Raw genomic sequence first — 12,413 nt, forward strand, 5'->3', positions numbered from 1 at the left:
CAATTAGAGAAGGATATTAAAATTGCCAGTGATGATTATGGAATTGGTTTTTCCCCTAGTGTGTTAATTTATATGTTTTGAAATGTGAAGTTCTTTTATGATGTTTACATAATTTAGATGTATAATGTCTTCCTAATGATTGATCTTTCATCATTATGAAATGTCCCTTTTAATCTTCAATGTTTTTTGTCTTGGTGTACTTCAGGTTGGCACACCAGTTTTGTTGCGTTGTGATTGCATAGTGTATCTTTTTCCATCCTTTTATGCTTAACCTGTCTGTGTCTATACTCCGTTTCTAAAACATACACACTTTATAGTTGAGTCATATTTTGTGCAGTCTGACAATCTCTGATTTTTAATTGGAATGTTGGATAACATCATAATATAATTACAGATATATTTGGTTTTAAGCCCACTGGGTTGATATTTGCTTCTTAGTATCTTGTTTTCTTTTTTTTCCCCTTATTTTGGATAAATCTAATATTTTTCTGTCCTCTGTTTTATATACTCTGTTTATTTTTTAGATACATTACTTTGTGTTATTTTTAGTGGTCAATATGTACTTTGTACCATTGAGTACCTTCAAATAATATTATATTATGCTACTTTAGAACAATTCAAGACCTTCACTAAAGTGTATTTCTGTCCGTTTAGCCTCTCCTACTCATTGTGCTCTTTTTTTGTCTTATATTTTCTACACATTCCGTGAATCCCACAATACATTATTGGTATTTAGGTTTAAAAAGCCACAAGTTTTCTGAGAAATTAGAGACATATGTGTTTGCATATAAATAAAAATAATTGTTTTCTATTTGGATATTTAAGTGTTTATTTTTTTTCTCATGATCCTTTCTTTTTGTGGATCACATGTTTCATCTGGTATTTAACACAACAAGGGGATTGGACTTTGAGCACATGATAAAAGCCAGAGCACACAAGGGAGGGGTGAGGATAGGTAAGACACCTAAAAAATTAGCTAGCATTTGTTGCCCTCAACGCAGAGAAACTAAAGCAGATACCTTAAAGCAACTGAGGCCAATAGGAGAAGGGGACCAGGAACTAGAGAAAAGGTTAGATCAAAAAGAATTAACCTACAAGGTAACACACATGCACAGGAAAACAATGCAAGTCAACTCCCTGTATAGCTATCCTTATCTCAACTAGCAAAAACCCTTGTTCCTTCCTATTATTGCTTATACTCTCTCTTCAACAAAATTAGAGATAAGGGCAAAATAGTTTCTGCCGGGTATTGAGGGATTAGGGGGGAGAGGGAGGAGGCGGAGTGGGTGGTAAGGGAGGGGGTGGGGGCAGGGGGGAGAAATGACCCAAGCATTGTATTCACATATGAATAATAAAACAATAAAAATTTAAAAAAAAAGAACTTTTGGTAGCATTTCTTACAACGAAGATCTGTTGGAGATTCATTCTGTCAGTTCTATCTATCTCCAAATGTCTTCATTTCACCTTCATTTTTGAAGGATAGTTTTTGGATATAGAATTCTGGGTTGATTGGTTTTTTTTTTTCTGTCATATTTTAAACATTTTCATTCCATCATTGCTTGTGCAAAGTCACATGATTTGTATTGTTGTTGCCTATTGGTAGAATGTGGTTTTCTTTGTGCTTACTCTGCTTGGCGGATTCAGAATATGTAAGAGGAAAACAAAAATGCTTTTTCCTAGTCTACTTTTTTTCATTCCTTTTTCTCTTTTTGTTTCAGTTAGGACATTGACCTGTTTTTTTAGCTTCACTGGACCTTCCCTCCCCTGTGTGTGTTGTCTGTTGTTAAGCTTGTTTAATTCACTCTATTATCCATATTCTCATTTCTGCATTTTTTTGGGGTTCTTTTTTTTTTTTGTACAGGTTCTGTTTCTCTGCTGAAGTCCTCAGTCTCTTCACACATGCTATCTACCTCTTCTTCTAGGTTCCTTGAGCATATTATGCTTGCCATCAAGTCTCCTGATACATATAACACTTGGGTCCCCTTCTGTTGAGTCTTTCCTCTCTTGAGCATAGGTCATATTTTCTTGCTCCTTTATGTATCTTAGTTGTTTTTGAATTGTGTGAAAGTTTGTTTAAAAAAGTACTGTAAAGATAAACTAAATAATATTTACCTCCAGAAATGGTCATGCCCACCCATTACCCTGTCGGGTGGCTTTTACTGGGTGGCTCTGATGGATTAAGGCTTTGTTGCCACAGTGGTGGCAAGTGCACCACCAAGTGCACCACTACCTGCACTTGGTGAACGGGGAGATCTAGACTTTGTCTTCAACAGGACTTAGGCTCTGAGCACTTGAGTAATTCGGGAGAGACTTCTATACTTTAAGGTGGAGCCATCAGCTTTCTAAATGGTGGGATATGAGTCTTGCTTTCCACCCCACTAGAGAGCATTTTCACATCTCTGGGAGCTTTCTTTGCCCTCTAGTCCCACTGTGGCTTCTCTTCCTCTGAAGATCTGTCTTGTACTGCATCCCTTATCCCTACCTGTAATAAAGCCACTTTTCTTCTGCTACTTACCTGTTGGTCTCTTCTAAATTCATTTACTTTTCTTTGCATCTGCAGTTTTCTGATGGGCTTAAAAAAATATGAGGATCATTCAGCTTACCAGTTGGTTTTAGTTGTAGGGTAAGGACTTCAAGGGTCTCTTTTAGCTTTCATATCCTAACTTGAAGTAAAGTGTGCCCCTCTATGTTATGTCCTATTACTTATAAGGAGATTTCTTTCTTTTTTTCATTTTTAGTACTTGGGCTTAGACCAAGTATTTGCTAAGCAAATCCTCTATCTCTAAGCTCCCCTCACTCCCAGATTTGCTTTTAGTCCAGTTATTTAACTAATTGCTCTAAAATACTGACAGTTGGTTGTTTTCCCTCTAACTTACTTTTTCTTTCTTTTTTTTTTTTTAGTAAAGCAGAACCAGATAGACATTTTTGATGAAATATCTTAGGAATGGGTAGCACAAAGCTCATCTTTGACTTGTTTTATAGCAATAAATCCAAAAGCCTAACCTTCAAGTAATTGTAATTATGTAGTCAGAGCCTGATAAGATGTCCTGTGAAATAAATACCACTTATGTCAAAGGGGTTATATAGCTATACTCATAGGGTTTTATTTGTTTGTTTACTTACTTGTTTTTGCTGACTGTGTAGCCCAGACTGGCCATGAATTCATGATCTTCCTGCCTTTGCCTACTGAATGCTGATATTATAGACATACACCACCACATCTAGCTCTAAAAATCAGTCTTAGTCAAAAAAAATAGATAATTACATAAATGTAGGACTAGTTTCAAAGCCAGTTTATTATAGGAAGAGTAAGAATTCAGCTAAATAGTTACTTGATGTTATTTGTCTATTTTTGCCTTTGTAATGCAGAATCTCTTCTGTTTTATATAAAAAAAATCAGGTTATCATTATGTTACCTAAAAGAATGTCAGCTAATTCATATGGCCATTTTTCTCATTTAAATGTACTGTTTACACAAGTATCACAAAAACTCACCCTGTAGATAAACCTAGCACGTAGATCAATTTCTGATTTTTCTTACTTTTGATGTAAAAACATCTTTTTAGATTCCAGAATGTTTCTGAAAAGCTGCATATGGAATGCAAGGCAGAGATGGTGACTCCTCTGGTGACAAATCCTGGACATGTGTGCATCACAGACACTAACCTGTATTTTCAGCCTCTCAATGGGTACCCGGTACGTAAACCACAGGGCCATGTACAGAACTGCCTCCATCTTTAAGCTTGGTATTCTGGGCATTTGACATCACAGTTACTGTGTCCTTCAAAATCACCCCCCACCCCTAGCACTTGTGTGTCTTTGCATGCTCCCTATGTAATCCTGGTGCGTGGTTACAGGGATTTAAACTTCTCTATTTGCAGTCAGTCTGGGGCTCTTGCTTTCAGTGTTGTGGAAAGAAACTCTGTCCCTCCTGATTTTTGTTAAGGGTCAGTGGAGATTTATATCTCTCTGCTAGGAAGCACTTCTGGAAGAGACCAAGGAAATACACTGCAATTACTAAGAAATGGATATTTAATGTATATTTTCCTATGTGAACACTTCTTATTTCTCTTTAATTACAAACACAATCAGTAGATCTGCATCTTTCTTGAAGCAGCACTGGCCTTCTTGGTTTGTATGCAGGTGTGTGTAGAGATGCTGTAATCTGGCTTTGTAGGGTTTCTTCTATAATTTTGGTAACAATATTCTCTTTCACAAGGACTTTGGACTTAAGACTAGACCAGAAAATAAAGATTAACTCAGATTTCTACATTAAAACTTGTATGAAAAGAGTCGTTGCTTACCTCGAATTGACCCCTTTTTGGAGAGGCTTATTAAAGAAACAAAAGTCCTGACATTCTCTGGCACCGCGCTTGGGCCATTTGGCAGGGCAGCTTAGAGTCAGGAGTGTTCTCCGCAGTAGAAAGCAGCACCTTGGAAATTCTGCATGTTGGTCATAATATGGCACTAAAACAAATAGCTAAGACTTTTGAGTCAGTGAGGATCCTTTTAGGATTCTGTCCACTAGGTGGTGCTGTGTACTCACCAAGCTCTCCAGTAGATGGTGCACTTAGCCAGAAAGACATTCTCTAGTCCTGGGATAAATTGGCTTGGCCACTACCAATATTATCGCTTGGATCAAAAACTTTTAGAAGAATGTGTGCGTAAGTGCCTCAGCCTCAGGATCCATTGTATGGATTGTATGAGACTTGTCCCTTCCCAAAGCCCTGGGCCAGGACCCTCGGCCTGACTGGGAAGTCTCTAAGGCATTTTCTACTATTGTATACATGGCTTCTGCCACCTCCACCTCCCTCTCACTTGGGAGAAAGCGTTGCCTTTTCTACCTTGATTCTCTTACTAGTATTTTAAAGTTCTAGAGAAACAAGAAAAATTTCTTCTTTAATAAAGAAACGTTTTGGAGGCCTGTCTTATACTGTAGTAATTTGTGACTTTTAATTACACTGTAATTGTTAAGAAGATAAAAGACAGGATTCTTAAAAAAAAAGATGTATATCAGTACTAAGAAAATCAAAAGATAGCAAAATTCGTGGTAGTTAGAGCAGAACATAAAACTAGATATATATCTTGTCTCAAGATTTTCTAGTTGTTCACTTGAGACACATTGGGAAGGAAAAATTTGGTCCTTTTTTTCATCTTTATGATACTAAAGAACAGCTTCTAATTGTGTAACAATGGTGATGTTTGACATTATCTTCACTTTTTAAAGAAACCTGTGGTCCAGATAACACTCCAAGATGTCCGCCGCATTTACAAAAGGAGGCACGGCCTCATGCCTTTGGTAAGTTCAAGTGTACTCGTACCTCTCAGTGGATGGTTTGCATGCCTTCACTTTAGCTGACTGTTTATTGACTTAGAAACCCTCCCAGCATGCCTGAAAAGGTATGTTGTATTATAGGCAAATGGAATGGCTCTTTCTGTTCTTTCTTTTGGATAACCTGGACAGTGACAAAGGCATAGGAGGTTCTGTGGCAAAAACATTTTTGGTTCCAAGAATAAGAGAGCTAGACAGCCCTTGAGTTTCTCACTACTAAATTCTTAGTGTTTCTGGGTTTAGGTCAGAATAGTGTTTGCAGAATAATCTAGTGCTCCTTGCTTCCACCCTGTCACTGTAGCTAGGTCTCAAAGTCAAATATTAGAAGATTTCAAGAAATTAACTCTTTAGTGGAGCTGTAGTGTAGTCACAGTTAACTTACATTAAGTAAGCCTTTGGATTTAGAGGGAAAGAATTGGGAAAATAACCATTTAAATCATATGGGTAGTGCTTCTCATCATTTCCCTCCATAAGCATACGTTCATACTTGTATTTGTCTAAACATTCACTTTAGAAACCATTCCCTACAGAAGGTGTGATGCCAAAGGGTTTTGAATTGACATCAGTATAAATTAATTTTTTCTCCTTTGAAGGTAGACTAATAACTTAGTGTCATTACAAAAGCATGGAATATTAGCCATAATTTTTGTGTTTTTAATATGTGAAATTTAACTGTTTTCCTGCCTTTTTATGTAAAGGGTACCTTACCATTTCCAGTGCTATAACAGAGAATCAGGGAAAGAGATATTATTAAAAAAAAAATCTGCTCCTTTGGGTTTAGAGGAGTAGTCATGAAAAGAAATGACATTAAATTAAGTGCCTTCTTTGTGCTGGAAAATTTATATACAACATTCATTTAATTTATTTGCTATCACAATCCCTGTGAAGTAGATGATCTCATATGTTATAAATAAAGAGATTGAGATTCTAGGTGTTAACTTCTCAAGTTCCTTAGCTAGAGAATTAAAATAGTCTGAATTTGAATCCAGTACAACTCTGGGCTTTTATCCTTTGTCAGCTCCTATCCTGAATCCTGAATTAGCCTTCTCAGTACAATATTCACAAAGCTCATCATTCGCTTTTTTTTCCCTTTCCTTTTCTTTCTTTCTTCTTTTTTTTTTTTTTTTTGATCACACTACTGTAACCCAAGCTGGCCTGGAATTTGTGATCCTCCTGCCTCAGTCTCCTGCGTGCTGGGATTATAAACACACAAGCTCATCGTTTTCTTAAATAATAAGTGTAATTTATTAATTGAGTGTATTCTTCATTTATCAATTTGTTAGGTGTAAATCATTATTAAATTTACACAAGAAAGCTTAATAATTGTGTTTGGGAAGGCTCTGAAGGCATGGATCAGCTAATTTTGAATTTCAAAATAATAAGCTCAAAGTATTATCAATGAAAACATTCAGCACCAAAAAGGATTTTATAGTTTACCTAAATGCATGCCTTGTTCTCAAGAGGTTTGTAAGTACAGCATATGTATATATAGAGACAGATATTCCTGAACTCAAGTGTAAATGGAGAACAAGAATGCAAAGATCTAATAATCAAGAGCACCAATGCTTACCTGAAAGGCTTTTGCAATTTTCTACAAAATTATAATAGGGTTGCAAGATGAACATAGTGCTATTTATTTTATTCTTTCTGAATTTATAGGGCTTGGAAGTGTTTTGCACTGAAGACGATCTGTGTTCCGACATCTACCTGAAGTTCTATGAACCTCAAGATAGAGATGACCTCTATTTTTATATTGCCACATACCTAGGTTTGCTGCTCACTTTTTCTTGTGTCTGTTCATATGGAGGTAGTTCTAAAGAGCTGGGATAGCAAGTAACAGAAGAAAAGTGCTCTGTCTAGAAGTTGTTCTCTATGGTCTTCTTATTTCTTCTCATCAGTAATGATAGTTGCCAAAATAGTATCTTAAAAACCAAGGGAAATATAAGTTGATTTTGGTAATAGTTGTGTATTTTAAAAGTAAATTCCTGATAAATTTAAATGTTTTTACTATTTTAATAATCTCCAACTTCAATGGATTATAAAGGCTCTGCCCAAGTATTTTTATATTTACAGTTATGTCGGTATTAGTTTATGAAAACTAAGACTAATTTTCTTTTTTTTTTTTTGTGGTGCTGGGGCTTGAACTCAGGGCCTACACTTTGAGCCACTCCACCATCCCCCTGCCCTTTTTTTGTGATGGGTTTTTTGATATAGGGCCTCGCAAACTATTTGCCTTGGCTGGCTTTGAACCACGATCCTCCTGATTTCTGCCTCCTGAGTCACTAGGATTATAGATGTGAGCTACCAGTGCCCAGCTAGACTAATTTTCTTAATGTGAGGCAATACATTTGTGATCATTGATTGTGGTCTTAATCGCAAAGCTGGAAAGCCATACGAAAAGAGCATCTGAACTGTGTGTGCTCAGGATAGCAGCCTCAGACTAAAATTTACATTTCATTCTTTAGTTCTTCATGGAAAACATGAATTGTCCCACCTTTATCAGAGACAACAACTATATTTTTGTTATAAGCATGAACTTTTTAATTAAGATGTATGGCTAAATTAAATCATACTTCATTTACAAAATTTTCAGATCATTAGAATGGAATTTTTTTTTTTCTTGGTGTGACTGGAGTTTGAACTCAGGAGTTTGTGCTTATAAAGCAAGCGCTCTACCACCTGAGCCACACCTCCAGTCCAGAATGGAATATTTTTTAATTGGATGTTGAGATTTTATAAATGCCATCTAAATTTTTTTTAATGTTCAATGAAACCATTTGTGAGATAGTGAAGTACATCCTCCCTTAAAAAGGAATAGTTTATTTCCAATAAGGAATATATTTTATTTTACACTAGGCTTTCAGTTAATGTTTCTTTTTCACTCATTGAGCTATTTGAGTGTAGCTTTCCTACAAGTTTGCTTTTATCTTCTGGCTCCTGGTTTATTTTAGTTTTCTAACTATAACAGGATGACAACAAAAAACTCAACTTTTATGGTGAATTCAAAAATCTCAGGGCAAAAATGTATCATGTCTTAAAACATCTGTCTTCTCTCAAGCTCTCAGTTCTCTTGGAGGTTGTTCAAACATTTTCAGAGGAGCTTCAGGAGTGGAAAATGAAGGGTGGGAGGAAGTTTTTGATTTTTGATGTCCTTACCTAGTAGCTGATGAGAAAAGAAACTTGGCAAAAGTAAATAAGAATAGATGTTTAATCAGCCTATGAGTTAAGATGCTTGATGTATCTAATAAAAGTAAAAAGTAGAATTTTCTGAACAAAATGGAAAATGCACTTGTTTCTAGGATGGTCCAGTGGCAGGGAGGGAGGAGGGACTCTGGTTCTTCTAGTTTGAGAATTGGTCCTTCTGAACCCACCTCCATTTTTGTTAATAGTTTCTTTTCTTTTTGTTCATCCTCACGTGCATAAATAATAAGTAGTCACTGACAAATTAGTAGTAATAAACTTCTTCAAGATCTAAAAGAAAACTAAGAGATTGTTTTGTTCAGACTTTATAAGAAATGCTGGAAGTCAGCTTTCACAAATGGCTATGTTTTTTTTTAATGCATTAAAACTTTGCACATTTAGAAGAATTCTTTGTTATTTATTGTATAAATATTGTTTATTGCCAGATAATATTTACATATTTGCTTGCTTTGTACTTTTATATTTGTTTGGATTATTTCATATTTTGGGGTTAGAATAATAATTCAACGTATTTAATAATTTCCCTCCTGGATCTTATAGATATTTACTGAGCAACTGTGTTGTAAAAACTACTCAACAGCCTACCTTTCTTTTACTTAAAATGTATCTTTCAGAAGTTTGTGGAAGGGTATATGTTGTGAGCATCTAGTTCTTAGTGCTAAGTGAAAGTTAGCCTAGCACTTATGAGGTGAAGTGACAAGCGGTGGCCTCTGTCCCTGCAGAACACCACATGGCAGAACACACTGCCGAGAGCTACATGCTGCAGTGGCAACGAGGGCACCTGTCCAACTACCAGTACCTCCTGCATCTCAACAACCTGGCCGATCGCAGCTGCAACGACCTTTCGCAGTACCCTGTGTTTCCATGGATACTAAATGACTATTGCAGTGCACAACTGGGTAAGTGCTGCCATGTATGAATTCTGACAATGCTGAGTCTGACATGTTCATTTTTATTATTGTTAAAGGAGAGAAAAAAATTATAAAGAAATTAGAACTCACTCAACATATGATGAACAATAGACAGCCTCTTCAACAAATGTTGCTGGGAAAAGTGGTTATCTACCTGCAGAAAACTGAAACTAGATCCATGTTATCACCCTGTATTAGTATCAACTCAAAGTACCAGACCCAAAACTCTGAAGTTAGTACAGGAAAGAGCAGGAAATACTCTGGAAGCAATAGGTATAGGCAAGGACTTCCTCAGTAGAACCCCAGCAGCTCAGCAACTAAGAGAAAGGATGGACAAATCGGACTACATGAAATTAAAAAGCTTCTGCACAACAAAAGAAATGGTCTCTAAACTGAAGAGACCTCCCACAGAGTGGTAGAAAATATTTGCTGGCTATACATCAGACAAAGGACTGATATCCAGAATATACAGGGAGCTCAAAATAAACTCCCCCAAAATCAGTTAACAAAGAAGTAGGCAATTGAACTAAACAGAACTTTTTCAAAGGAAGAAATCCAAATGGCCAAGAAATACTGAAAAAATGCTCACTATCCCTGGCCATAAAGGAAATGCAAATCAAAACCACACTAAGATTCCACCTCACCCCTGTTAGAATAGCTATCATTAAAAACACCACCAGCAATAAATGTTGGTGAGGATGCGGGGATAAACAAACCCTCATACACTGCTGGTGGGAATGTAAGCTAGTACAACCACTTTGGACAACAATATGGAGGCTTTTTAAGAAACTAAATATAAATCTGCCATATGATCCAGCAATCCCACTCCTAGGGATATACCCAAAGGAATGCAACTCAGGTTATTCCAAAGGCACCTGCACACTCATGTTTATTGCAGCACTATTCAAAATAACCAAGTTATGGAAACAGCCAAGATGCCCCACTACCCACAAATGGATTAAGAAAATGTGGTATTTATACATAGTGGTATTTTACTCAGCCACAAAGAAGAATGAAATTTTGTCATTTGCAAGTAAATGGATGGAATTGGAGAATATCATCTTAAGCAAAGTAAGCCAGGCTCAGAAGGCCAAAAATCGTATGTTCTCCCTCATATGCAGACTTTAGATCTAAAACAAATGCAGTAGTATTATTGGACATGGGTCACACGCTAAGGGGAGAGCACATACAGGAGGAAAAGGGAAAGGTAGGAAACCCAAAACTTGAAAGTGGTTGATGTGCCCACTGTAGAGGAGTGAATAAAGTAATCTTAAACTGGCAGAGGCCACTATGGAAAGGTGACTGGGAAGTAGTGAAGACATCTGGTAGGGATGAACCAATTCAGATTATAATACACACATGCATGGAAGCAACGCTAGGAATCTCTCTATAGCTGTCTTTATCTCAAACTAGCAAAAACCCTATGTCTTTCTTATTATCACTATGTCTTCTCTTCCACAAAATTGGAGAAGAGGGCAGAACAGGTTCTGGCCTGGAAGTGAGGCCAGAACTTACAGGGAGGGGGAAGGGGCCCAAACAATGGGGAAGAGATGGCCCAAACAATGTTTGCACATATGAATAAACAATAAAAAAAAAGAACTCACTGATCTTTATTACTATAGTTGATGATTCCCATTCCAAGATAGTGGACAAGTGTTACATAAATTATCTATGTATATATTATCTATACCTAAATCTATCTATCTGTCTTATCTGTGTATATATGAGTTTCTCTAAAAATTGCGACTCAGTTTAATCTTATATTAAAATTTGCATTAAAGATTATAATCACCCCCAAAACTATGGACATTTATTTCATGAAAGAACTAAATAAAACCTATCCATAATTATATTACTGAGAGAGAACCACTTTAACTTTGTGATATATGTACTTCTCTCTTGTTCCCTGAAATTATTTTAATAAAAATATAATATATTTTAATTTTATTTTGTAAGATGTTTAAGTTATATATTACAAATAATTAGTTCCTTTTGATAATTCAGAGTTAAACCTTTGTAACTGCAAAAGATGACAGATTTTCTAGAAATAGAATAATAGTAGAATAATGGATTTTATAATTTGATTTTTTTGTTGTTTTACTTGAAATAATAGTTTTGTTTTGTTTTTAATCAGGAAACCTTTAAAAAAAAATAAGTAGTCTGAGGCTGGTGGAGTAACTCAAGTGGTAGAGTACCTGTCTAAGAAGTGCAAGCCCCTGAGTTCACCTCCTAATATTGCCCCCCCACAAAATAAATACCCAAGACATTGTCAAATTATAGATACTACTTTCAAGTGGATATCGCTAACCTTTTCTTTGCTGCTCTGTAAATAAGTAACATAAATGCTATACCTCTCATAGATTTATCTCAAGTTTTTAAAACCTACTTTGTAAAGATAAATGTGTGAGTTTGAATCAGTTCAGGAGAGTTATGGTATGAGCTGAAGTTTAGTTATTTATTTATCTGTTTGTTTGTTCTCACAGATTTGTCAAATCCGGGAACCTTCCGGGATCTTAGTAAGCCAGTGGGAGCCCTAAATAAGGAACGGCTGGAAAGACTACTGGTGTGCACATGGAAGATTCTTGGTTTCTAAGTAACATCATGAGCATGTTCATTTTCATAGTAATTGAAACTCAATTCTGCCCAACTTGGGAGACGCCCCAGGAGGGCCTTGCTGACCCTGTGTAATGTGTTCTCTGACCCCTTTTCCCACCACAAATATAGCTGCTTACTATTTTTGTTTTTGGTTTTGGATTCAGGAAGTGGGAGGAGGACCTGTTTAAGGTTTACTGAACTATTTTCACAAGGGTATTCTGTGATAATTATACAAAAGATGCTCAGAATCTCTTCTGTTTCATCCAACCCCAACACCATTACCAGTAAGCCAAGAAATCCAAGACACTTATAGTAGGAGTGCTCTGTTAGTCACTAATGAGGAGGGAAATTAAGCAATACAGCATGTCTGTGCC

General features: G+C 36.2%; 1 protein-coding gene across 2 annotated transcripts in view; it reads left to right on the forward strand.

Annotated features, from left to right (window-relative positions):
* Nsmaf (neutral sphingomyelinase activation associated factor) overlaps positions 1–12,413 on the forward strand; it is a 62,893-nt gene that overhangs the window by 33,505 nt on the left and 16,975 nt on the right. For both annotated transcript variants that reach the window (XM_074068639.1, XM_020179804.2), the window contains 5 exons: positions 3,567–3,696; positions 5,228–5,299; positions 6,992–7,100; positions 9,256–9,432; positions 11,928–12,007. In XM_074068639.1, coding sequence (XP_073924740.1) covers positions 3,567–3,696; positions 5,228–5,299; positions 6,992–7,100; positions 9,256–9,432; positions 11,928–12,007 — 568 coding nt within the window. The remainder of the gene's footprint in view (positions 1–3,566; positions 3,697–5,227; positions 5,300–6,991; positions 7,101–9,255; positions 9,433–11,927; positions 12,008–12,413) is intronic.

Source organism: Castor canadensis, chromosome 3 (genome assembly GCF_047511655.1).
Source record: "Castor canadensis chromosome 3, mCasCan1.hap1v2, whole genome shotgun sequence".
In the NCBI taxonomy this organism is placed as follows: Eukaryota; Metazoa; Chordata; class Mammalia; order Rodentia; family Castoridae; genus Castor; species Castor canadensis.